Raw genomic sequence first — 26086 nt, 5'->3', positions numbered from 1 at the left:
TTCCCTTCATATGGTGAGTCCTGACGTCCTAAGCGCACAATTTTCCATAGGTGCCAACTTTCCTAAGGCTGTCTAAGAGAAGACATTGACAACAGTGGTAGGTTTGACTGATCCAGTCCCTCATGGGGGTCACACAGAACTGGAATGGACTCTTCAGTGCTGTATCGAATTCAAGCTGCTCTTAACCATTCACAGCTTCAGGAACATTCCATGCGTGCTGCCTGCTCTGCTCTGTCCCGGGATTCCATACAACAACAAAGGATATCAGTGCTGTGACAACTGCGTATGCAGAGCCCATCGCAAAGGAGCCGGCAAAGATCCCCAGGAAATTGCCCACAGATTGGAAGAACGCTGCCGTGTCAAACGCGTTGGGATTCTCCTTGGGACTATAGATGGATATAGAGCTGAAAAGAGAAGACAACGGCTTAGTCAGTGACAGTCAGAATTGTATACCACCTTCTGGGAGAAACACGCTTTCCAATGAGGCTGTGTGCTGGGGGAGATCAACCAATGGAGAAGGAAGGAGGCAGAGATGGTAGCAAGCAGTCCTTGCCTTCCAGCCCAATCCCATGGTATCCATATACTACTGCCAGTCAGTAAACATTTTTATATAGGGAGAGTCATAAAGAATACCGTTTCTGAGCAAACTAGGCATTAAAACATGGTAGGTGTGTATGGAATCTGCTGGGAAGATAGATAACCGTGAATTATTTAGTGGCCATATGTCTTCAGCGCTGTTCTGTATTCAACAAATGTCCCTGATAAAAACTGCACTTTTATGGCCTGTGCACAAATGGGCGATACAAATCACAGCATGCACAAAATATTCTGCCATGATCTTGTCATAAGCCACAAAACATTTCTCTCTCCAGTGTAACCCTGTGGGAAAAGAGCCCTGGTGGCATGCAGAACACCACAGTATTAACTCCCTGGACAGGAAAAGGGCCCGCTCTCCCACAGAAATAAATGGTAGCGGTCACCGAGGTCATTTCTCATATTTAGTTCTTATGGTGCCAATAGACAGATCTCCACAGAGAAATGCGACCTACCAACAGGCAGTCGGTTTAGTTTGTTTGTTTGTTTTGAGACAGGGTTATACTCTGTATCCCAGTTTGGCTTCAACTCACCGACATCCTCCTGTATCAGCCTTTCAAATGAGACCGTAAGCATGAACCTTCATGGTTGGCTTACTTAGATATTTTTGAGGATGCTATATTTGACTTTTTAAATGGAGGTTTTAAATCCCAGAATGCTAAGAAGAGGGCCAAGGTGTGTCGTATTTCAAGAACTATGACCTTCTCATAGTAGAGCATTAACGTGAGAAGATGCGCTAACCCTGGAAGGATTAGACCAACAAAGGGGGAGACGAACAAAGTTAAATTTTAGAATTACTTTTCATCGTTTTAATTTTAGCATCAAGCCTTTAAAATTAGTCAGGGGAAAATGAAGAATTTGGCAGTGAATTCTGGAAAGGACTTTGTAGCTGTGTGGAGAGGAAAAGGCACACCAGACAGGCTGGTGGAGATTATACAGGATTATACACAAAGGAACAAAGTCTCTTAGGCCAGGATGATTAGAGCCTGCTGACTGCTCTGGCTCTCTGCCTCTAGAGACTAGTCAGGATAGGGAAGCAGTGGGCTCCAGCCTTCCTGCACGAAGATATGTAACGAGAGATAGTAGTTTTAAATGTTCTTTGGATTTCTGTGGGTACCTTTAAACCTCCAAAGCAGGCCAACACGTCTACTTTGATCTCTTAATTGGATAAAGAAGACGAATGGTGGTGGAGGCAGCCCTGAAGTGTACCTGAGGGAGAACCGCCTGTGAGGAACCTCTCCTTCTGTGCAGTGTTAGCCTTCCAGGAAAGCCACGGTGCAAACACACCTTTTGTCTTTTGTAATTGCGAATCCCCTGAAAGGTGTCAAACCCCAGGGCTGATGAAAACCTCATGCTGCAGCTGAGGAAGCCTCAGTTTACCTTGACATCCACCAGCACAACTCTCCATCTCTCCATTTCTGTGAAGAGGCATGAAAGGGAGAATCCTTCCTTTCCTTCAAAAAAAAGTTTCCGTCCATCTATCCGTCTGTCTGACTGTCGGTCTGTCTCTCTGTGTGTGTGTCTGTCTCTCTGTCTTCCTTTCTTTCAAATAAAAATATTTATTGTTCTGTCTGTTTGTCTGTCTGTCTACAGTAATGGAGCTTTGTGAATAACTCTAAAAGAGTTGTGCCAGCAGTGAGTCTGATCCCTTGAATTGGCATCTATTTACCCCTCCCCCCCATCTCCATCTCCGTAGAAATTTTTTCTGGTTGTCCTGGTATCCACAGCATCAACTGGTGACACTTTATGCCATGATTTATAGTCTGCTTTTCCCTAAATCAATTTCACTTTTATTCAGCTATAAAAGCTGGCATTGAAGAATACATATACAATTGTAAGTATGATGCGCTAAATATATTTCTTTATAATATATGTGAGAAAGTGTGTGTTAACAAAAACAATCCCTGTGTATGACCTCAACTCATCTTGCTGGCCACACTGATTTGAGCTTTGGTCTTTGGGGAGCTGTCGTCCTACTTCTGTCTACTAAACATGATAGAGCCTGTGTTTGCCCAGCTCCATGTGATGTTTGCCTCACTAGAAGAGAAAAGCATAATAAACCCTTGGACCAGGGAGGTACTGCATTGAATTTGTTAGTCATAAGTCTTCCCAGAATGTAATCACTAGGTGCCTGCTACACGCTGGGTGAAGCATTGCATACAGGGCGCTGGAGACAGGTGGAGAAGCACACAGAATGGAAACAAAATTAATTAAAAAACTACCAGCTGGTACATGGAAGCCATCTCTAAGCAGAAAATCCTAAGAGATGGATGGTCCTGAGGGTGGTGCTGTGAGAACCATGAAACATTTAATGGTACAAAAGGGGAGACGCTGTTTTAGACTAAAGGAGATGGTATTTGATGTCGGATCAACCGACAGTGATGGGGAGAGGCTATTCCAGGCAGTGAAGAGAATAGAAGGAAAGGCTGTGAGGTGGGTGAGTTCAGAGCACCTTTAAACTGCTGTGTGGTTATGACTGGAACTCAGGGAGTCTGCACAGGAATTCATGGGCAGGGGAAGAGTTGGGCGACATAGCATTTCTCAGAGGCTGTAATTCCATTTTACGAATTCCCACTTGTACACCATTCACTATCTTGTGCCTACATTGTTTCATTTTCTATCTGTGTGAGGTACAGAGGGTCAATACCTTCTCCCTTCTTAAAATAAAGTAGCAGAAGAAAGGAGAATAGAATCCCATCATTAGACTATTCATAATGTAAACATTTTATTTCTTCTTTATTAAAAACAAACAAACAAACAAACAAACCCAAAACAAAATCCTCACGTGAAAGTAGTTGAGCAACATTGTTGCATTCACCTTAGCAGAGTTGTTTCTTGGGTACCAGAGCCTTTGCTTAGACAGAATGTGGGCTCGACCTTCCTGTGTGCAGGGATAAGTGGGGGAAGCAGTGGGTACGAGCATCAACGCTTGGGCTTCCTTGAGGAAACCTGTTAGCTTCCTCACCTACACTTCAAGCTTTGCTAATTCTCACCTGGGCCTTATTCCTCTTTGTATGACTATGACACAGCCTGGTGCTTGGCATGTGGAAGTCAGTGCTAAGGATGATAGAATGGCATCAAGTATGTAGAAAGAAAGAAATGAAAGATAGAGTCTTGCAAAACTTAGTCAACTCTTAAAATGAACTATTCCCATAGGATATCTATTAGGCATTGAGTAGAGGGAGCCATGCTGTGGGTACTGTTGGCGTTCTCTCTGAGAATCTCCCTTGTGCCTTGTTACTCATGTCAAAGCTTTGGCACCTATTGCTTATGAGGTCATACTCATAACAATTTCATCACCTGGTAAATAGTAATGATAATATTCCTCTACAACTGTGAGTTTCCAAAGCACTTATAAAATTCCTATGTGAATGTTGCTGATTAGAGGGCTATTCAATGAATGCTTGTAATGTGCATTCAAATAAACACCCAGTGAAAAGTTGTCTATCCTCATTATCATCATTGGCCTGCTGGGAAATACTCATAGCCAGACTGGCAGAGAGTAGAGTTCTAAGATTTGAAGCAAGCCTTAGTTCCTACTGTGGACAGGAAGGGTGTTGGCCTCCTGTCACATTAAGCTTGCAGTTATTAGCAAGGAACTAGTCACAGGAGTGTGCTTGGAGAGACAAGGCACTATATAGTCATTCTGTAGAAATGGCCATAGGAGTGTATCTCAAAGGGTGTTATGTTCATCATAGAGTTCTTGAGCAACTGCATCAAGGCACAATGTGTCCTATCAAGCTGGACAGGGGTCTTCACTGGGATAAGAAGGCCATACAACTTTATTTAAGCTGAACCTCATTATCAGTGCTACATGGATTTGGGGGAAAAATGAGGCAGGACAGGGAAAAGATACATAGGAAATAGATTGCAAAAATCAGCTGTCTCCAGGTAGGTACCTTCTTTGCACTGCCAAGGTTCTAGAGCACTGGTCGTTTAGATTTTTCTCCTAGAAAGGTATGTCTTTGGGATCTGGTTTCCAGTCATGACACTAAACTTTTGGATTGGGTGCAGCAGCTTGGGGGTTAGAAACTGGAAACAGCTCAAGATTTAGGTAGTACATCAGAGTTTATTGTTGTTGTTGTTTTAAACTTCAACCCAAGAAAGAAATACCATTGTTCAAACAACTTCAACTCTTGTGTCTTGACCCCTGTGCCAATGACTGAACTATTAATTGGTAAACATATTGAAAGGATGAGAGAAGTTAGAAGGAAGGGGACCCTCTGTAAATATGTTCAGTGATATCCCTCAGAACACCTGGAGAAGCCTGTGTACACTACAGACTGGTGCAGGGGTCTTTCATCACTAGAGTCTTGAGGTAGATAGATCCAATAGCTTTAAAAATATTATGACCAGAAATACTCAGGAGTGTTTAAATATTCATTTCATAAGTTGGAAATAAGTCCAGGTTATCGATTTATCCAGTTCAGGAACTGACTACTCAGCAGAAACTGGGAAATAAATGTTACAGTCCTTTCCATCTAAGAAATTTGAAATAAATGAAGTCCTGTAACTTGATGAACAACACTAATAAGGGTCTTTATTTTTCAATGCACTACTTAAGATTCACAGGCACAACTAACATTCTGCTTATTATTTCTCAATAACGAATCTTTTTTTGTCTGTAATACAATGGTCTGGAAACAAAGAAGGCTTGCTGGCCTAGGGAGCATTGAGTATCTGAATTTGAGACCTGGATATAGATCTTGGCTCTGTCTCACTGGCTTTGTGACCTTGATCAACTTACTTAAACTCTTCGTATTCCCATTTCTATAAAATTATAATAGTACCCACTACATAGTGTTGCTATGACAATTAAATGCATCGACATTTGAAAGCTCTTAAAATGGCATCTGGGAGGAAGTTGATAATCATTTCTTAGGGAAATCTTCCTTCCTGCTTCAAATGGTAACTTTTTTTTCTGTTTCTGTTTCTCTCCCTCTCTCCCTCTCCCTCTCCCTCTCCTTTTCCTTTCCCATCCCCGTTGCTTTCCCCCTCCCTCTCTCAGATCTGAAATAGTTCTGAAGAAAGTATTTGAAAGTAGATTTCCCATGAAAACTTTAACCTATACAGAACCTTTGACTACCTTCTATTCTGGATCCTACTGAGTTACCGTTTCTCAAACTGTTATAATTAAGTCAAGTCTCTGGGCTTCCAAAACCAGCCATTCTTGATATTCTTCCTTCATCACATCCCCTAAAATACTTTGCTACATAGTTGCTACTGGAAACTACCTGGTCATGTGATGGTTTCTGGTTCCAGGCAGCTATATAGTGCCCTGCCTGCATGGTCCTCCTGCAACAGAAGTGACTCTTTAGGACAACTTTCTACCGTTCAATCTACTCTCATTTCTTTTGTTAATATTAAATCAACATCACTTGAAAGCTTTTTTAAAAAAGTGTTAAATGTACATACTGTATCCCCTTTAGAATTTCTATGAGTTTGATAATGTGTGTGTGTGTGTGTGTGTGTGTGTGTGTGTGTGTGTGTGCATGTGTGTGAAAATGATTATTGTCAGGAGCCACCTAGGATAAGCTAAAGGCTAGCTGATGATTTTCCTGAAGGTGGCCCGCCATTTTTGCATGGTCTGTGATGGGTGAGCTCTAAACAGCAAGGCCCAAAAGAGACTTCATCTCAGAATGCTTCCTGCAGCTGATATACCTTTTCTGTCATTATTAAAGTAATATAACAATTCCTGGGTATTAGCCATCTTATTGGGCAGATTTTCTGCAGATCAATGAAGATGTACTCTTTTTATTTAGTAATGCTATGTAGATAGGTTGATGATTCATATTTCTAAATAATGATTCTATAGAATTCCTAAATTTATACAGGTAAGTTTTGAGCCCTCTATAATATAGCCTGCAATTAGGGCTCTATAAACCTTCATGTGTCATGAGCTAATTATACTAAGATAGAAAGCAGGTATGAAACAGATTTGTGATCAGCATAAACATACTTTCTGGTCTGTCTGTGAAACCATTATCTGATTATTAAAGGTCATAAAACTGGATGTAGACAATTTTTTGTAGGTGCTTGGACAAAAGATAAAATATTGTTTGATTTATCTGTACAAAAGCTCAAAACTAATGAGACAGTAGGCAGATGATCTGCCTCTTGACAAAACCATGCTAACTTAAGACATAAGAATTATTGTTTTAAACTGTTAATGAACCTGTGGAACTAGTGACAGATAATAAATGTTTAGTTATATAACTGGTCTTAATGAAAACACATGTAAACATCTCTGTTGTAACACTTTATTCTATTTATGATTTGAATTTATGTTTGAACCTATCATGAACTTTAGAAAAATATATGTTTAGAATACTGTGTTATTATGTACTTGAAAAAGTACAAGAATTAGAACAATTAGACAATAAGGGAAAAGCAGAAAAGAAAAAGGAGAAGGAGGAAGAGAAGGAAGAGGAGAGGAAGAAGGAGGAGGAGGAAGAGGAAGAGAAAGAGGAAGAGGAAGAGGAAGAGGAGGAGGAAGAGGAAGAGGAGGAGGAAGAAGAAGAAGGGGAGGAAGAGGAGGAGGAGGAGGAGAAATAAAAACAGAATAGAAGCATAGAATAGCAACAGGAAGCAGAGCAGATAATAGCAAACAGGCTTCTTCTTACCATGAGACAGACTTTTTTTGTTTTTTGTTATTTTGTTTGTTTTTGCTTTTGCTTTTGTTTGTTTTCTTAACAGCAAGTTTCTTCTTACTGACAAGGACAGATATTTCTTTGTTTTGTTTTTGTTTTTTATTTTTATACTCAATAAAAAGGTAAAAGACTTTTTTTTCTCTAAGCAATGAAGGTTGTAGCTTATTTTTCATCCAGGAAAAGTGAGTTCTTTCTGCTCTGGCACTTGCATGATGAAATCTCGTTATGGGGGCTTTTACTCTATCCACCAAAAATATATATGCAAAAATATATATGCATTTTATGTTGTAAGTATGTAAGTTGATGATCCAGATGGTTGGGCCCAACAAAAATGTGAATGTGTGTATGAATGTGTGTAAGAATGTGTGTGTCTATGCATATTTGCTTGTGTAAAAGTTTTTCTCTCTATGAGTGTGACTTTCTTTTCTTGGTTCAATAAAAGTTAATTGCTTCAAGCCTCTCTCTCATCTAACCAGTGAGGGGGAGAAGCTTCTCGGCAAGAGAGAAAGGAGCCTTAGCAATAAATCTTTTAGTGATTTTTTTTGTTGCTATATAGCATATGTTAATTGCTAGAGAATTATAAAGTAAGAGTTAAGTTTTCAGTGCTTATTCAAGCACAGAGAATTATAAAGTAAACAATAAGAGAGATAAAGAGTTAAGTTTCCCCAGTGCTTCATGAACACTAAGAAAGAGTTAGGTTTTTAGCACAGAACAGTTAAAGAATTAAAAGGCTGAAGATCATCAGTCTTTTGGTCTATGTCCAAGACTGTGTCCTACTTCAACTCACTCTAGCCAGGGCAGACCTTTGGCAGATTAAAATAGCCACAAATATTTAAAAAAAAAACCTTCCATTTTTTCTGTCAAATCTTTAAGCCCTAACAAAGAAATTCAAACTATCAGCACTAGTTCATTGACAAGTATTTTTTGATTAATTAGGGCATAAATATGAAATGACTCCCCCTCTCTCAGGTTTCCTCTTCTCTACACAGGTAGCTCCTTAAACGGATGAGCAGCAGTGAGGTCCCCCTGCTAGTACCTCATCTAACCAGTGAGGGGCAGAAGCTTCTGGGCAAGAGAGAAAGGAGCCTTAGCAATAAGTCTGGGTACTGGGTGCTGGAGGGTGTGCCTGGCTCTTGGTCTTGGTCTTAATGTGACAGTTCTAGTCTTACTCTGCTTCCTTTTGAATCATTCTCCCAGAGATCTCAGCTGATGCTGTGCTGAGAACTCCTTCTTCTCATGTGCCAACTCAACCCTCATCTTCTCTACCAGCTATACAAATTCCTGCTGATCCCCATAGCTTGAATTAGTGGCTGTTTGGCCTCAGTGCCTTTACCTCATCTCTTGACCTCAAAGTTCCTGATAAGTTCCCTAGGCGAAGAAACATGGTCCTTGCTGTCTATATCACCTGCTTCCCAAACACTCCAAACCAGGGAGCCTACAGATCCTGCTCCAACTGGCTCCTGCTTTCTTAATTCTAAAGGCCAGAAAGGCAATAGACTCTCTGTATTCATGCCCCATGCTTCTAGGATCCATAACCAATAAGTCCCTTCTCTGACAACACTTGGAGAGAGAGTCAGTTTTCCCTCCTAAATGATGAATTGCAGCCCCAGATGTCTAGTAATTCAGGGCAATCCCCTCCACACAGCTGAAAGAGGTGAGAAAACATTTCTGTGAGAAGGAACAGCACCATCATATCTCAGTACCACATTTCTCTGAGGTCAAGCTCATCCTTCCCAACACTTAGCATTGGCTGGTTCATTGAATTGAGCAGTTGGGCAGGTGTGGCCCTCTTTGCTTACTGTGCAGCCTTTTGCATATTTAACCAAGTCTCATGGCTGGAGAGATAACTCAGTGGTTAAGAGAACTGACTACTCTTTCAGAGGTCCTGAGTTCAATTCCCAGCAACCACATGGTGGCTCACAACCATCTGTAATGGGATCTGGTGTGTCTGAAGACAGCTACAGTGTACCCATATACATTCATTAAATAAATAAATAAATAAATAAATAAATAAATAAATGTTAAATAAACAAAACCAAAAAAACCAAGTCTCTAACCCAATCAAGGCTCATGAGATACAAACTCTTGTGACTTGTGATATTTAGCATCAGCTGCTTACAGTTTGTTTTCTCCCCATCTAGAGTTGAGTTGTCATTCTGAATTTTGGGACACATTTCAAAAGAGCAATACAGCATAGAACGGCAACGAACTTTCTCAGAAGCTGTCCCATTTTGTTGGGCCTGTAAGTCACAGGCGAGGACCCGGCAGGAGAAAAGAATTAATTACAGTGTTACTTCATGTTTCAAGCTCTTTGTACTAAGAAAAGAAAGACGAAGAGAACAAGAAACAAGTGGATCCTTATCTATTATTTATCTTTTAATAACTATACCAACGTGCCCTTTCCCAGGGAACTTGCTTAATTATGAATAAGGAATTGATCTTTATGGGGCCAAGAATTGTGTGTACACATTGGAATTCATTCTGGCGTCTCCGTGCCCATTATTCAGGCTTATGTTCTGCCAAAGGCTGATGAAGTTCTGTCAAGAGAACCTGCTATAAAACATAATGGCTTCAGGAATTGGGGGCATTCCAGGCACCCTGGGAGGTTAGAGGAGTTGTCTTAATAATAAGGGGTCCTGGCTAGAAGTTCACTGAGCCTGAGTTAGAAGCACAGAGTCTCTTTCAGGGCCTTCCCATGGGGACCTTCACAAGGGCCAAAGGGCTCTGCAAAAGGACTGCGCCGGGAGAGGCTCATTAATTAACTCTTTTGCCCTCTGAAGTATCATTTAATGATTGCTTGCTAAGAGCCCAAATTCGTACCCAGGTCCTTGACAAATACCATCTTCCCATTCTAATGTCAGCCATGAAAGAAAAAGACAAGGAGAATTCCACTGGAAGTGGAGCTTGTGTGTCACGGTCTTACTGGGAGTAATGTAATCTCAAACCAAACTGATTCATTCCACCTACAAATATCCATCGCCCCTACTGTGTGCAGACATTGTTCAAAGCTCTGGGGAGGTGACAGGGACAGAATACAGCTGTTCATACGTTGCAGTGGAGAAGACAGCATAAATACAGTGAGGCTAACAAATGCATGATGAAATGACAGCAGCTAAACAGAAACTGGGGTGGCCTATGTGGAGGGGAGGGTGCACCGGAGGGTGGATAGGTGCTGTGCAGAGAGGCTGCCTGAAGATGATTGTGAGGGAAATGAGGTGGAAAGAGCATCCTAAGCTCTGAAGCACAGCATCCATGGATGGGCAGAGGAACCACATGGAGGCCTATGCCTTGGTGGATGTGTGCAGAACAGCTAAGGAGAATCAGGAGCTGTAAGAAGGCCAGTATGAGGGTTGGGGATTTAGCTCAGTGGTAGAGCGCTTGCCTAGCAAGCACAAGGCCCTGGGTTCGGTCCCCAGCTCTGAAAAAAAGAAAAAAAAAAGAAAAAAAAGAAAAAAAAAGAAGGCCAGAAGGCCAGTATGCCTGGAGGAATGTGTGAAGGGTAGGGGGCAGGGCTAGAGAGGGGATGTGGTTGACTCCTAGGAAGAAGCTGATCAAGCCAGTGTTAGGATTTTCCTCTAGGGGTACAGGCATAGGCACCGAAGAGCTTGGAGGTGGAGGAAAACATATAGAATATTCTAAGAAACAGCACAAGAAGTCAGGCAAGTGACAGATAGGCATCATAGTACAGCAAAAGACAGAAGCAGCCAGACCTCTCAGTAGCTGGAGGCTAACACCGGAACAAGATCCCCAGGAAGATGAGGGTAGTGAGGAGGAAGATGAAGAAAGGCTAAAGGATTGATGGATTTCAGAGAAGCAGCTTCATGCAAGCATAGAGAAGGTGACCCTCCAGAGGGACGACTTGTGGCCCCACAGAGGCACAACTGATGTCATCCCTTATGTTTCTAGCAGATAAGATAAAGTCCTACAGTAAAATATCATTGGGAGATATTTTAGATCATAGTCTATTTCAAAATGTCCTGATTATTAGATCTGAAAGAAAATGCGCTGGGCTCTACAAAAAGCTTTCGGATCTCTGAAGTTGGATCTGATTATACACAGAGAGAAAGATTTTTCTAGCCAGGGTACTATGATGGAAACCCACGCCCTCAAGAGTTGGCAACAGGGCCCCAAGAAACTGCTCACTGAAGGGTCACTGATTTGTTTTGTATCTTCCACCACACCTGCCAGGGAAGGAGGACTTGTGCCCAGCCAAATCCTCCTGTGAGAAAGGTTGGCACTGCCATGAAGGAACAAGCAGTTTCTCAATAACCGATACGACGAGGGTGTGTGATTTCATCAGACTCAGACTGATGAGAGCATCAAGAACAGTGAGGAAGTTCAGCACATAATCACGCCCTTGACAATTTCGTAAGTAGCCCTGGTCTATTAAATCCCAACTTTAAGGTGACAAAAAGAACTCTGGAGTTTAAAGATGGTTGAAAAGGATTTTGCGTGTAAGAGTGCATGTGCATGAGTATGTGCGTGTGTGTGAAATATAGGCACATATTTTTTGAAAGATCTTAAATTACTTTGAAATTTAGCCTGAGAAGTCTTGAAGTCTTGTCAGAATTGAATTAGTCTGTGGGCTTTGAGAAAATGGCTCCCATACCCTTATTTTAAAAGTGAATTTTGGATAGCCCTAAAGATGAAAGTAACTTGCAAACACTCTTCAAATTTCCATTTTCTTAACTTTTTTTTTGAGGCATAAATAGGAATTCGAGTCAATGTGAGAGATTGGGTGGGTGGGGGATAGAGGAGACTGCATTCCTGGGTCTCCATGGGGATTTCTTGCCCTTTCTCAACTTTTCAGTTCTGTTCATCCTCATTAATAAAACCAGAGCTCCAACCATCCTGTGATACTTGGGGTCCAAACAGACAGAAAAAGTATTGAGAAGTAGGTCAATAGCTGCTCACAATGGAAGTCTGGTAAAAATGAAAATAGACTCACAAACAGGTACAACTAACAAAGATTAGTCCCCAAATCTGAAACCAGAGAATGGAGTCAGATTCTCTTCCAGATTAATAGAGGACTCAAGATACCGCTCTCTCCTGACCAGAATTTGCTTTGTCAAGCTCTTTGTTAAACGTTTTGTAAGCATTACTTCACGCAACCCCCAAGGTAACCCCCTGAAGCAGGTGCATTATTATTTCATTTTGTAGGTGAGGAAGCCTTGGCTTAATGAGATTAAGTGACTTCATGCACTTCATTTTAGTTAATCCTCTCAAGAACCTAATGAAGGAAGTATTCTCCCTTAACACAGAAACAGATTCAAAACCGGTAGAATCCTGTCCCCAACTTAACTCACAGCAAGGGAACACCAGCTTCTCCTCTCAGCCCTCCCTGATGGACGCTGTACCACAGTCTGCCTAAGTAGGGAACAGGTGGACGCACCAACTGAGAACTTGCAAAGAAATGACTCAGCAAAAACAGCCATCAGACAACTGAGGCAAAGGCCATTGTAGAAATGGAAGATTTTTAAGATTTCCTGTCCTAGTTGCAAGGGGAAATAAATAAATAAATCAATAGCACAATAGTTAAAATAGTCACTTCAATCTGACAACCAATGGGCTGGGATTTCGAAGATCCTTTCTCTGTAGTAAATAGTTGACAATACAAACTGTCACGTGACATTCCTGTCAACATGAACTCTGGCTTTCATCCCGTCTACCATTCACTCTGCTTGCAAAATGTCTCTTTATAGCAATTACTTATCTTGCTGCGTTTTCATTTTAAAAACAGAGATAAAAATTATGTTTAAGTTATATTTCCTTCAGGATTTGGATGAGACGTGTGCATATGTATGTAATGCTCCACACCTAGAATAAAGGAAAGAACAACCCATAGAGGATAACTTAATAATTGATAATATTTATATTACCATTACTAGATGATTGCTGGCTCTTTTATCATTTTTCTTCTGAAGGAAATCAGTAAAAATAAAGAACAACTTCTAAGAACATGGGTTCAATTGGGAATTGCCATTAATGTGTTAGGACTTTATTAGAATCTTCTAGAACGGAATAAGCAATCTGCTCACTTAGGCCAAAAACTGAATTTCTCTTTTCTCAATGGGGGCATATAGAACTATTGAGATAGCATCAAACAAATGGATACAGGTGTGTTTTGAATAATAACTGAGTACTAAAGACACCCCCTCCCTCGGTAGTCTGCAAATCCAACAGCTGGATTTCCAGCTATTCTGTCTAGAATCTGGGGTTTCCAGCTGTGTATCCCCAAGATGCACAGACATACCACAAAAATCCTACTGTTACACCTGGAAAGAAAATGTATTTGAGGACAGTGGCTGATGACACTTTGAAGAATTGCTGATGGCAACAATGAAACGGAGGAGGCACCAATCCACTGGAGCTTGCTTTCATGGAAGCTGCCAATTCAGGACTCATCACATGCTACATGGAGATAAGAAGAATCAAACACGGGTGTTCAGCTGGGTTGGTGCCCGAGTCCCACAAGTACTGTGTGCCGAGGCCATGGCTGGCAAGTGGCTGAATGAAATACCACTTCCCTCTAGCTGGGTCAAAGGACGTTTTACAGACAAGGAGCTGCCTTCCTAATCTGCTGGCTTTTCATTTGTCCCTCTCTGATTATAAACAGCTGCCTGAGACAGCTGACAGAAAAGACAACGCCTGGAAAATATTTGCCGTGATCAACTGTTTCTCCCAGATCATCTCTCCTGCCACTGCTTTCCCATTTATTAGCAATTAAGTGTGCATCTGGGTCCCAAATCACAGCTTAATTTAGGGAAATCTCTACATCCATCTTTTGAGAACTGCAGAGACTTTCACTTGAGTCTGAGTTATGTTTGGACTAGAAGCACCTGTTACCATCTTAAACTCCAGTTCTTTACCAGGACCCAGATATTTGAACTTTTTTTTTTATAAAGCTTGAAACCTAAAGCTCAACGAGGCTTACCAGACAAAGGTTCTTTGTATTGCATGTAATATTCTGAAAGTATAAATCCAGAGACTGTTAGAAAGTACGTACTCGGCAGAAGACTAAGTCATCTCCAGGACTGGTTCATCAGCTCCATTTCTGTAAATTCTATTTAAACTTCAACAGCACAGCTTAGAAGAATGCATGGATTCGTGACCAGATCTCTCCTATTGTCACGAAATATGGAGTTTTACTGAAACTTCCATTCATAGACTCAGCACAAAGGTTAAACACTTAATTTGTTAAGCATTGACAGACCCCGAGGAGGCACAAGCTACTGCTTGGTCCCAGCAAGTTGGGAGCAGAAGCGTCAGTTTTGTATATAGGTCTGTAATAGCTCATAGCCTAGAAGAGTGGGTCATTGGAAGACTTGGTAAGAGGTGGGAGGGGGAAAAATCAGAGGAAAAACTCAAGTTAGAAGCAAGCAACTAAGCTACACTCATGTCAACAACCTGCTTGGGGTCAAGATATCAGTGATTCTGGGAGTTCAAGAAGGATGTGAACTGAACTGTGTCAATGTCCACACGCTTTTGATCTAGAAGGGTACTCCTTCATTCTTTTCACATTGTCCATGGAATTCATAAGCCCTAATAACAAGTGAAGTTAGAACACAAATGTTGATGGCAGGGAGACGTGGCAGATGTTAAAACAAGATGTGAGACAAGAAGGTCTTGGTAATAGGGCCACCAACTCCCTGTGCCTTAGCTGTGACATTTCACAGGCCCCCCCCCCCAGCTCAGCAGGGATCCCATGCTCTGAGTCCAAGACTCCATAGGGGAGACTAAGTTGACTAATGACTGAATAAAGAGAAAATAATGACGGGTCCTGACAGCTGTCCATTTGTGCTTTAGAGATGAGGTTTTGTGGGTGCTATACACATCTGAGATGACCAGCCTGACTTTGCAGTGATGGCTTAATTGAAATTAATTAATTAATATATTAACGTATTAATATATTCAGGTTGACTCCAGGGTTTGGGCACCCCTGGAGTCAAGAGATGCAGTAATTCCAAGGTGTTGGTTTTCAGTTCACCCAAGGTTAGATTTCTGTTAGAGTCACTGTCATTATATATCAAGAAACAGCCTCTCTCTCTCGCTCGCTAGCTCTCTCTCTCTCTCTCTCTCTCTCTCTCCCTTCCTCCCTTCTTCCCTCCTTCCCTCCCTGCCCCCCCCCCCTCTCTCTCTCTCTCTCTCTCTCTCTCTCTCACACACACACACACACACACACACACACACACACACACGCACACACGCTGAGGAAATTGTTCTTCTTGAGAACTAAATTTTGAAATAATACCTTGGCAATTGGAACTATTGTGATATGCAGGTGCCTTTAAGATGGTCTCAAACTTAAAAGCCTTCTCATAAAGCTCCTAAGAAGATGCAGACCAACTGTGGCTCAGGAGGAACCAATGTAAGAGCCAGAGGTAGGCTGCTCCTACTGGAGGTCAGGAAGGAGAAGGACTGCTTTTTGGTAGCCTTTTCTCCTCTTGTGATCTGTCTTCTCCACCCCACCTCTCTCTCTGAATTTACTGTGTGGGGCCTTTTTTTAACCACACAACCATGTGATCCCTTTAATGGCTGTGCTATAAGCCAGTGAGCTAGCATCATACTAGCTCACCACATCAGATGGGACAAAGGTTATACATAAATTGCAAATTCTTTGGTAGCAAGGGTAGAACTCAATAATTAGACCCCACGATCTCCTCTGGATTAAGTGTATTCATTAGACTTTTATTCAAACCTGTTACCACCTTCTTAGAAAATTCAGTTTAAAATAAATGCCTCAGAGCCACTGTCAGAAAGCATCCGGATGGAAACTGGTAACAGTAACATGGCAAAGGGAAGGAGAATGCCACTTGCATAAAAGAAAAATGTGCTCAACTGTGCTACACGTGAGATCCCGTGTGTGGGGGAGGGGGTAGGTAAAGAACTCACAGGCTGAGAAATAGCAAATCCCTGGTTTTGTTTAGGAAAAGCCCACTTTTGTCAATCAATGGTATCGTACATCATTATTAAGAGCTTATAGTGTATGAAAGGCGATTGCAGCATCCTGACTATTTTATGAGTAATTTCATCACAGGAAAAGTCTGATCATCTTATAATAGCGCCAACACCTGGACCCCAGTGCAATGACATCCCAGGGAACTGGGCAGCATTCGAACTGTGCTTGCTTGGCCTGACAGCTTCCTGCTAACACTCAGGTCTGCTTAGTCTGGTCTGGAGAGCTGTAGAGGAAGGAGAGTCCTGGCTCTGAGGGTCCCTCTGAAAACCTTCAACTTTTAAAATTCTGGATTTCAGGAAAGAAAAAGAAAAAGAATGTTAACTGATAACAAAAATGACAGAGGAGAAGAGATAGATGCTCCATTTTTCAAACTACAATAGAATGAACCAGAACGAGACGAAAAGATAGTTTGCTAGTGAACTGAGCGATCACCCTGCACCGTGCCAGCTTGATGCTACTTAAATACTGGATTTGGAAAGCTTATGCATTCTATTTCAGCAAAACATTCAGCGGTGAAATTTCTCTTGGATTCTGAGGGTTCTCTACATTTTAGTTTTTAACAGCTGCCATTTATTGAGGGACTTTTGCAAGCCAGAATCATGGCCACTATTTTGAATACATTACTTGCTGGTTCTCACAATAAACCTGTACCAGAAATAGTATTGCTTACACATTCCAAGGGGAAATTGAGTCAGGTTAAGCAACGCAGCCAAAATCGTGTATAAATCGTCCTGTAGGCATTAGACCCCTTGCCAGCCTGCAGCCCAGATCCTGTGCTGTGCTTTCAACCTCGATCATTATACTCTGTGGATGCTTTTGCAAGTCTGTGCTTAAAGAGAAGGTTAGTTGGAGGTGGCCCAGTAGGTAGGCTTCTTTGTGAGATGACCCCCGCTGTGAGTCTTGATATAATTTAGTTTTAACTGAAATCTTCACATTTCCTTAGCTCTTCTTTTCTGTGTTTATTTAGCAGTGAACCAGCAAAAATAATTGAAAAAGAAAAGTGGCCCAACAGATTATCCCGAGAAAGAAGAACGTTTTGAAACAGAAATAGAACAGGGTTAGCTTTGATCCAGACCTTCCCCCTAGGCACAACAAAATGTTTATGTTTGAAAGGTGGGATGTCTTGTTCAGCTGGCACCAGGCAGCATATCTCTCCGGGGCTGCTCCTGAAGTTTTCAGGTTGTTAGAGCATTCTTTTTCTATCAGAATTCAATACGATTCCATGTGGAGACTCCTTTGGTAGCAAGGTGCTTTAGACCTTCATCACCAAGCACACCTGAGTACACCTAGACGGGATGTCACTGCACAGGGCACCCTGGAACAGTGAGATTTGAAGTGTGTGATTTGTTCCTCAGAATAAAATAGGGCACATGTGTCCACAGGCAAACACACCACACATAGACACGTACACATGTACAGAAACAGACACACACACACACACACAGACAGACATACATAAACACACACGAACAGACACACACACACACACAGACATATATAAACACACACGAACAGACACACACACACAGACATACATAAACACACACGAACAGACACACACACACACACAGATGTGGGGGATGTAGAGGTCAACCTTGTGAAAGAAAAAGTGAGATGGGGAGTGGGGTACCACAGGCTCCTGCAGCTTCTCAAGGAATCCTGACTTCCCTTACGTGGACTTGGATTTAAGACACCTCCCAGAACACCTATGAGACATCAGCACCAAAGCCAGGGCAGTGGCTGCTTCCCCTGTCTTCATGGAAGTCCTAACTGATGATGTACTTTCCAAGCCCCTCCTCCTTCTGAGTTACTTCATCAGGCAGGGCTATCATTGGGGCATGGTGACGGTATGGGCAGATATGATTGGCTGAGGATTTAGGGGCTTGGGATTAGTTTGAACACTATATAGAATCTTATGGGCTGCAGAATAAGCTCAGATCTGCAGCCTGATGCTGGTTTCTGGAATGTGTGTAACACACACACACACACACACACACACACACACACACACACACACACACACAGTGTACAGTGGTCATGACTTTGACCCAGGTCCACCCACACTGAGGGCTGGTCAGCTTGATTCCTCTTGCTTAGCTGTTAGGAAGATCCTGTCATAGACCCTTATTCTTTGGGCTTCAATACAGTTCATTCAAACTACATTGGATGCCAGTGGGGATCCTTTCTCTGCCTACATCCCCCATCAATCATCTGCCTGCAGTCACCCTGCTGCGAAAGGCTTTCAAGCAGAGAACTCTCACCTTCTGTGTGGCTGCATTTCTTCCACTGTTTCTTTTCTTGCTCCTGGATTTAAATCAACAGATTCTTATCCTTGGTTGGCTTAGTGAAGACAAAATGACCAACAAAACGACATTTCCTCTGGAGCTTCTTAACTAAGGTCCAGTGCAATGTGGTAAGTGACCTCCTCAGGCAGAGTGAGTGGGGTGTGGGAGTGAGTGTGAGGATGGCCAAGGAGAACCTCTGACTGGAAGCTTACCTATGCCCTTGACTGTCCAGATAAATGCTATAATGACCAATGAAGCAGCAATGAAGACTTCATTGGAAAGAACCCATAGGTGTTATTCTGACCCCCAGGTTGCATTTCTGGGACCTTTGCTTAGTTGGTTTGGGCAAGGTACAGGCTTGGCCTCATAAAGGAAAGAGCTGGAACATCCTGCTTCCTGTATACTAACTTTGTAATATACTGTCCTGTCTACAATACAAACAAAACAATCTCTGGTGGCCGAACTTAGAAGGGGAAAAAGACTTTGGCTTTCTGTCATTTTCGAGAACAGAATGAGATGGAGTCCTTTTGCAATCTGTTTTCTATAGCCCTGAGCAAAGCTTTTCCCCACAGGCTTCTCCTCCTCTTCTGAATGATGTGGGAAACAAACTAGGGCACAACACAGTTTGGGGAAAGTTTGGACGAAATATGACTCTGGCGGAGAAATACACACGCTAAAGTTTCAGGGCTCATGGAGCACAGACTTCATTTAAGGGATCTTGACCATGTGAGAGATTAGTGGGCAACACGCATTCTAATCTCTTCTCAAATCCTGTTCACTCACAGACACCCATGGCTGTGTATTTCCTTAGGTGTCACAGTGTGTGAAGGATATTGGACTTGATGGATGCTCTTACTACACCCTCAAGGTTTATTCATCAGTAGCCTTGGAGGCCACCAGCCTATTGAAGTTTTATCTTTTCCATAAGTTACCCAGAGTAGATGTAGCATCTCTTTCCTTCATAGTTGAACAGTTCCTGTGGGATTAACTGCTGCTTCTATCAAAGGCATGATGGCATGTGGGACCATCAAGATGATACAAAATCCAGCTAGGGAATATGAAAAACTTAATACGTAGATTCTCTTCCTCTGGGTCATAGCAATCCCTTTTCTGGAACTGTTCTAACTCAAGCAAATGTTCAGAGGAAGGAAAGAGCCAGAACATTTACTATGAGTCCAGGAAAGTCTCTCAGACTTAAGAGGAAATTTAAGCTTACTCTTAGCTATCCACTCCTTATGAACAAAATGGGAGAAAAATTGTTTTCTATATTCTCAAGTGTAGAGGTTTCTTAAAGTTTCAAGGGAGATAGGATGCTAAGAGAGGCTGGAAACTGGATTCAGTGAATACTCTAAATATCACTGACATTGTTATTCAGAGAATCTGTCAGATGGCGCATTGGTTATCAGTGTATTACTTGCAAGACAAATGTACCTATAGCTGGCTGCCTTCAACGGCTTTTGTTAAACAGTTGGGATAACTTGTAGTTTTAACAACATGTATGGCTTAACATGCATAGAAAATGTTCCAAACCCCATTCACTAATTCTCTGAGCCCTCCAGCTCCCTAGTGAATTTCTTTGAGCATATTCTCATATCTTTTCCTTTTTTTAAAACAGAAATGTTAGTGGGAAAAATCCACTGTAGTGAAAGGTGCACATTACTCTGAGAGCATAGATTTCCCCACAAATATCTGCATCACTCCATTGCTCTGTAATAAAGGGCTGCAGCTGTTGCCATGACAATTTTCATTAAAAAAAAAAACCCGTATCCATACAAAGGTAGACAACACAGCTGTTTCCATAAGGCATCACAAAATAAGACCAAATGTGATGGTGTTCTTCTTGTCTTTTGCCAGGTAAGGATGTTATGCCTCTAAGTCAGGATAGAACAAAAGGGTGGGTCTGTGAGTTAATTTGAGATGGCCTCTTGCTTTCATTTTAGGTAGAATAGGGGTTGATAAATTAGAGTTTTGAGGTCTGTTCAGTTTTATTCTTTCAAAAGCTACCCACTTCCTCTAAATCTTCATGTACTTTTGCTCCAGGAGTGCCTACTGCTGGGACCCCCTTCCTGTTTATCTCAATGTCCACAGCTACCCACTTACATATTATAAATATACCATCAGCCATTTAAAGCCCTACTAACTTTCCAGAGAGACCAAGTGTGCTGCTCTGGTCCTTCTAGAAAAGGAAGTTTGATGTTCTATGTGTGTGGTCTAGTTGGCACCAACAAGGGCAAAATACTGTTATCTGTATTGCTAGTCTCTGGAGTACCAGATACCCTGTGTTTGTTGTTGTCTCTCCGGCTTTGTGCTTCGAGCCAAATCAGATGCTAAAATTGATGTGGGTAGAATTCCCAGCTATGACATGGTGGTCCGAATACCTCTCTGTAAACAAGAGTCAACTGCTTATCCCTCAGTGATCTGAGGGACTGTTTCTTGCTGATGTTCCCATGCAGTGTGACATCTGGGACTGTGGCCATAGCACCCTGAGGGGAGCAAAAGTCGACCATGTTCCTCGAGGGAAAAGCTTATGAAGAGAAATTATCCCACCATCAACGTCCCGCCTCATGTTACTGCTGAATGCTCAAAGAACATAATCGTATTTGGGGTTTTGGAAATAATTTACCAATCAATTGATTAGAACTATTTTGATGTTACTATGAGCATTGATTTATAGTCAGGACAAATAACCCAATGGTCAAGAATTTAAAAATCAAAAGAAATTTTTTTGGAAGATGTAAGGTTCTGTCATTCTGTGAGAAGGGTCTTCCTTGGCTTGGCTAAACATGTGAGCAATCAGGAGGCCTTTGCTGTGGTTATCACTAATACAAGGCTGAGATGTGACTTACAGATAAGCCACAGAATCTGTAGTTCTTCTGAGCTCAACAATTGCCTGGGTTTGATCCTCATATGAAAGGGACTCTGAGGTAATCACAAACAGTGCTTCAATCCTCACACTTGCCTTGTGATTGGTGCCGCTAGCTGACCATAGGAAGAAGGAATCCAAACTCCTTCAGAACCCCTCAGATGTTACAATCAGATGTTAAAGAAATGGTACATATAATAACTTGGATATAATTACAAAAAACAAATAAAAACATAGGGACGATAAATCCAAGTGTCTCAAAAATGTTCCATCTATTCTCTCACTATCTAAGTGGGACAGCGATGGCTCACGTAGCTTTTGTAACATAGAAACCAGTGAAGACCTGAAAACTGAAGGCACTTGTGCAAACTCCTAGAACTAACTCCCCAGTCCATCCCAGTTCTGGGTGGCGACCCACAGTGTTCAGCTGTGTGCTCTGCTGTTCTGGTTAGGGGCACCAAGAATGGAGAACAGGCAGAAGCTTCCTCTGGACGAACTAGGATTCCATAGGAAGAGAAAATAAACAGTAAAATGAACGGATTTATAAAACATAAACAGAAACATTATAACTGGATTCTAGAAAGTTTATAGCTTTCTAAATTTTTCTAAATATTAATAAATATGTAGAAATTGGATACATTCTTGTTTGAAGTTACCCTCCCCAAACAACTCACAGTCCAACGGGAGAGCTGGTCTTTGTGTAAAAAAGCCTTCTGGTTGTCAGCTAGGAAAGGGGAGAGTGAGAAAAGCACTTCACTTGGTCAAGAGAAGCTAAGATAAGGAGACGGGGTAGGTACAGACTCATGGAAGGCTGAACCGCTTCTTCCTACAAATACTTCAGCTATTTCCAATCCTCTTTTACCAGGCTAAAGTTTCTCGAAGGAACCAGTGGGTTACCACTCTCGTTCTGGAAGGGCGGGCTGCTGAGTAAGACAGCATGGGGTAAAGTTCAGTGTGACCTAATGTAACTGAACAGTTACATGATGAGCAGGGCTGCACGCAGAATGCTGTCAATGGTAATTGGCCACCTGTCATTTTTTTTTCTTTTTTACACAAAAGAACCTGAGGGAGAAGTTACTTCGATAATGATAGGAGGGCACTGACTTTTCAAAATGTCTTCTTCCCTTTGATGGGTCACACTTACACAGTAGTATTTGCTGAGTACCTACTAAGCACTTAGGATTTTAGAGGTGCTGGTGATAAAGGGAAATAGATGGTAAATATATAAACCAAAATCAATTTGTTGGGATGGGAAGCAACTCGTGACCTGCTCTATCCACAAATGAAAAATAATTCAGAATTTAGAATTACAAAGGACTTTCGACAATATCTCATCTGGAGACTGAAATTTAGTAATGTGGTTAGATTAAATTCATTTCCCCATCAGATAGGAGCCAGAGTTTGACTCTCCCCACAGTCTTTCTCACTGTGTCAGCTAACTTTCAAAGACTGGAAAACTGTACACTTACATTACATTTCCCAACCTGGCCTTAAATACTTTCTGAATGCATATATTCACCCTCTTACTCCTACTGAAAAATATATACCGCAGTAGATTTCGGATAGACCACTGCTTTCAATTATGTGCACTAGAGAGAATTGGCTACATTTGATTTGAGGAACAAAGAGGCCCTAAGCCACAGCTAGTATGAGTCCAGAGCTGGGCCTGGGTTGATAGATGTATAGGAGATAAAATATGGCCCCTTTGCTCAAGAGGCTTGTGATTTCAAAGCAGAGACAAGGCCCAGTCATATTTTATCATATAAGATTTACAGATCCAAGAGGAGAGCCCACTGTTTCAGGAATTTAGAGACAGGGGAGAACATTGTGAAGTGCTCACTGCATTTTAAATATGGATCTTGGCTTTTTCCATTATAGTGCATGTATTAGGATCTCAGAGACAAGGGGAGAGCACGTTTCAATCTGCCTGGTTAGGCAGTGCCTCTTGGGGGACAGCTGTGTGCTGCACAAGCTGTTGGCTTCTCTCTGCACAATAACTAGCAGCCTTAGTGTGATCAATGGTACCTATGACACGGCTGTATATGTGACCCTTTCCCTTTGGCTTGTTTGTGAAGAGGGAGCTATGACAACATGAGTGCCCCATATTTTCCTCCCAGGGTCCTTAGAATCACATTGTCTAATAGATGATGAGGTATGACTATTGCTAGTGGAATTCTGCAAATAGCTGTTTGCTCATATACCTCAAGAGCTGGCCTTTCCCAAGCAAAGAGGATTCTGTTGAAGTTTCACTGCAATCAGTGCCAAGGACAAACGGGTTTCCAGCTAACAAAGCAAGAGGTCGTATTTATCAGTTCACAGGTCCAGAGCCCCAGGAAGCAACTGTTAGGTTATCTGTGAACCCTATCATCTGGCCATCACTTAGAATCACTCAGATCGAAACTCGATTCTGCGTATTTGACTAAATGCTGTGTCAGATGGAGGGTAGATGTGACTGTAAGAGTTCTGCCGATGGTGGATGGTGTCATTTTGATTCCACAACTCACTCACTACCGTTGTTTTCCACTGTCCACGCTGCCCCTTTGCCTACCCTCTTCCCACGCTCGCTGCACTCACTGTCTGCTGGCTGCTGGCTGCTGGCTGCTGGCTGCTGGCTGCTGGCTGCTGGCTGCTGGCTGCTGGCTGCTGGCTGCTGGCTGCTGGCTGCTGGCTGCTGGCTGCTGGCTGCTGGCTGCTGGCTGCTGGCTGCTGGCTGCTGGCTGCTGGCTGCTGGCTGAGGTTTGAAGGCCTTCTCTCCTTGGAAGGGCCCTTCTAGCCACTGTACAGCCATTTTCCCATGTCCTTCTGTTTGTTGAAACTTCTTAGCTCATGCTTTCCTCAACTTTTAACAATAGTTGCCTCTGTGGACTTTATTTGTCCTGAACACTGTGGTATTAAAGCATCGGCTTTAGAACTGTATTATTTGATGTTTCTGAGGAGTGAGAAGAGGCCCATTGAACCCTTTTGCTTCAGCAAGTTGCAGCCATTCCCTGCAGGACCAGCTGTCAGGTAACCTGGCCTAGGGCAAAGAGCTTCTTTGCTGTTCAGGCTCCTGACCAAAGCTGCAGCTGAGGCGCACACCAAAGGGCTCTAGGTCAGCATGTTGTTTCAGAATTCAATGTGAAATCTTAAAGTCAGCCCCTTGAGAGGCCCTGCTCTCCCTACTGAGAAGAGCTAGCTGTGCCAGGTCAGCTGCTGAAAATATCCCTACCTTTCTTCAGACATGGTTCATTTTAGCAAACTCTTTATCTTCTAGAAAGTTCGATTTATTTTTCTAAAGCATGGTACTTTATGCTATTTATTATTAGGTACTGATTTGCTTGATATTTGATTCACATTCATATTTTAACAATTGACTTGAAAAGAGGCTAAGAAATTCAGGCATAAGGGAAGCAAATCTGAGATGATATAACTGTTCCACTCCAGTTGGGAATATCTGATGTTTATCTCTGCAATACCAAATTGCTTAATCTACCTGTATAGTGGGGTTGAGAAGCATATCTGGCCTTGCCCAAAGAGGCCCATTTTAATTCATTTCATTTTAACTCCATTCTTGAAGGCCATTGAAGATGCATTTGTGCTAGGATTTCGATGTAATACGGTCCTAACACTGGAGGCAAAGCAGATGTTGGAAGACTGTAATATCAACCTGGGTTACAAAGCAAAGGCCATCTTGACAAAGCAAAAGAACAGAAGCATAAGAGGGACTGGGAGACAATCCTCCTGGAAATTAAGCATGTCAAATAGAATTTCCAATACTTGTGGATGAGAGTGACAAGATTTCCATTTAGTATCATATTACAAAACAAAAATATTTTCAATCTCAAGTTCTTGGAAGTGCCTCAGGTATGGGCTTTTCAGAGGAAACTATTGGCTTATCCAAACAAAAATGGGAAGGAGTGTGTGACCAAACCTGGCATTTCACACACTCTGACCATGTGCATCTATCTCTTGGGATTAGAACTGTACACAGCTCACACTGGTCACCAACTAAAATAGTGACTTCTACTCAAACAAGTCAGGCTGTGCCATCTGAGCACTTGAGAGCACAGGTTAGCATTTCAGCACTAGTCATCCATCTAATATAAGTGAGAACCAAAGAGCTTTTCTGGTACTATAGTAGCTAATGGTCAAAATGGCCCTTAATGCTTCCTGATTCTCAGGAAACATACTCCATTACAGTATCTTTCACACTTTGAACAGGGTTGGTCTGTGTGGCCACAGACTGTACAGATGGAGTAATGTGTCATCAGAAAATACACTTTAAAAGTCATATCACATGGGTAGGGGTATAGATCAGTAGTAGAGTGCATGCCTCGTACATGCAAGGTCCTGAGTTCCACGTGCATTGCAGAACTGTTTTGGAGAGTTTCTCATGTTCTCATATACATTCTCTCATGGCTTATCTTGCATTGTTGTCTCCAGAGAAGCAAGTCTCATGCAACCTTATCAAGAAGCTATTGGAACTTTGAACCAGCAGCATGTGAGCACGTTTGGAAGCAGACCATCCTGTGTAACCCAGCATAGAAAGAGAAGAAAGAGCGACCCTAGGAAACAGTTGAGTGTGTTTTGTAGCCAAGCAGAACGCTGAATTCTGGAAATTTTAATAGAGATAATAAAGCAAGTAGGACTCACTCTTAAGAATCTCAGAACCAGGGGTTGGGGATTTAGCTCAGTGGTAGAGAGCGCTTGCCTAGCAAACGCAAGGCCCTGGGCTCGGTCCCCAGCTCCAAAAAAA

The 26086-nt window shown here is 42.1% G+C and overlaps 1 protein-coding gene across 2 annotated transcripts in view; it reads right to left on the bottom strand.

Moving 5' to 3' along the window:
* Positions 1-26086, bottom strand: part of Slc9a9 (solute carrier family 9 member A9) — a 560109-nt gene that overhangs the window by 296230 nt on the left and 237793 nt on the right. For both annotated transcript variants that reach the window (NM_001271438.2, XM_087562860.1), the window contains 1 exon segment: positions 266-404. In NM_001271438.2, coding sequence (NP_001258367.1) covers positions 266-404 — 139 coding nt within the window.

This window comes from Rattus norvegicus, chromosome 8, assembly GCF_021556685.1.
Source record: "Rattus norvegicus strain SHRSP/BbbUtx chromosome 8, alternate assembly SHRSP_T2T, whole genome shotgun sequence".
NCBI classification, from domain to species: Eukaryota; Metazoa; Chordata; class Mammalia; order Rodentia; family Muridae; genus Rattus; species Rattus norvegicus.
Note: the sequence above shows the minus strand (reverse complement) of the source record. Positions and strands in the feature narration are given on the sequence as shown.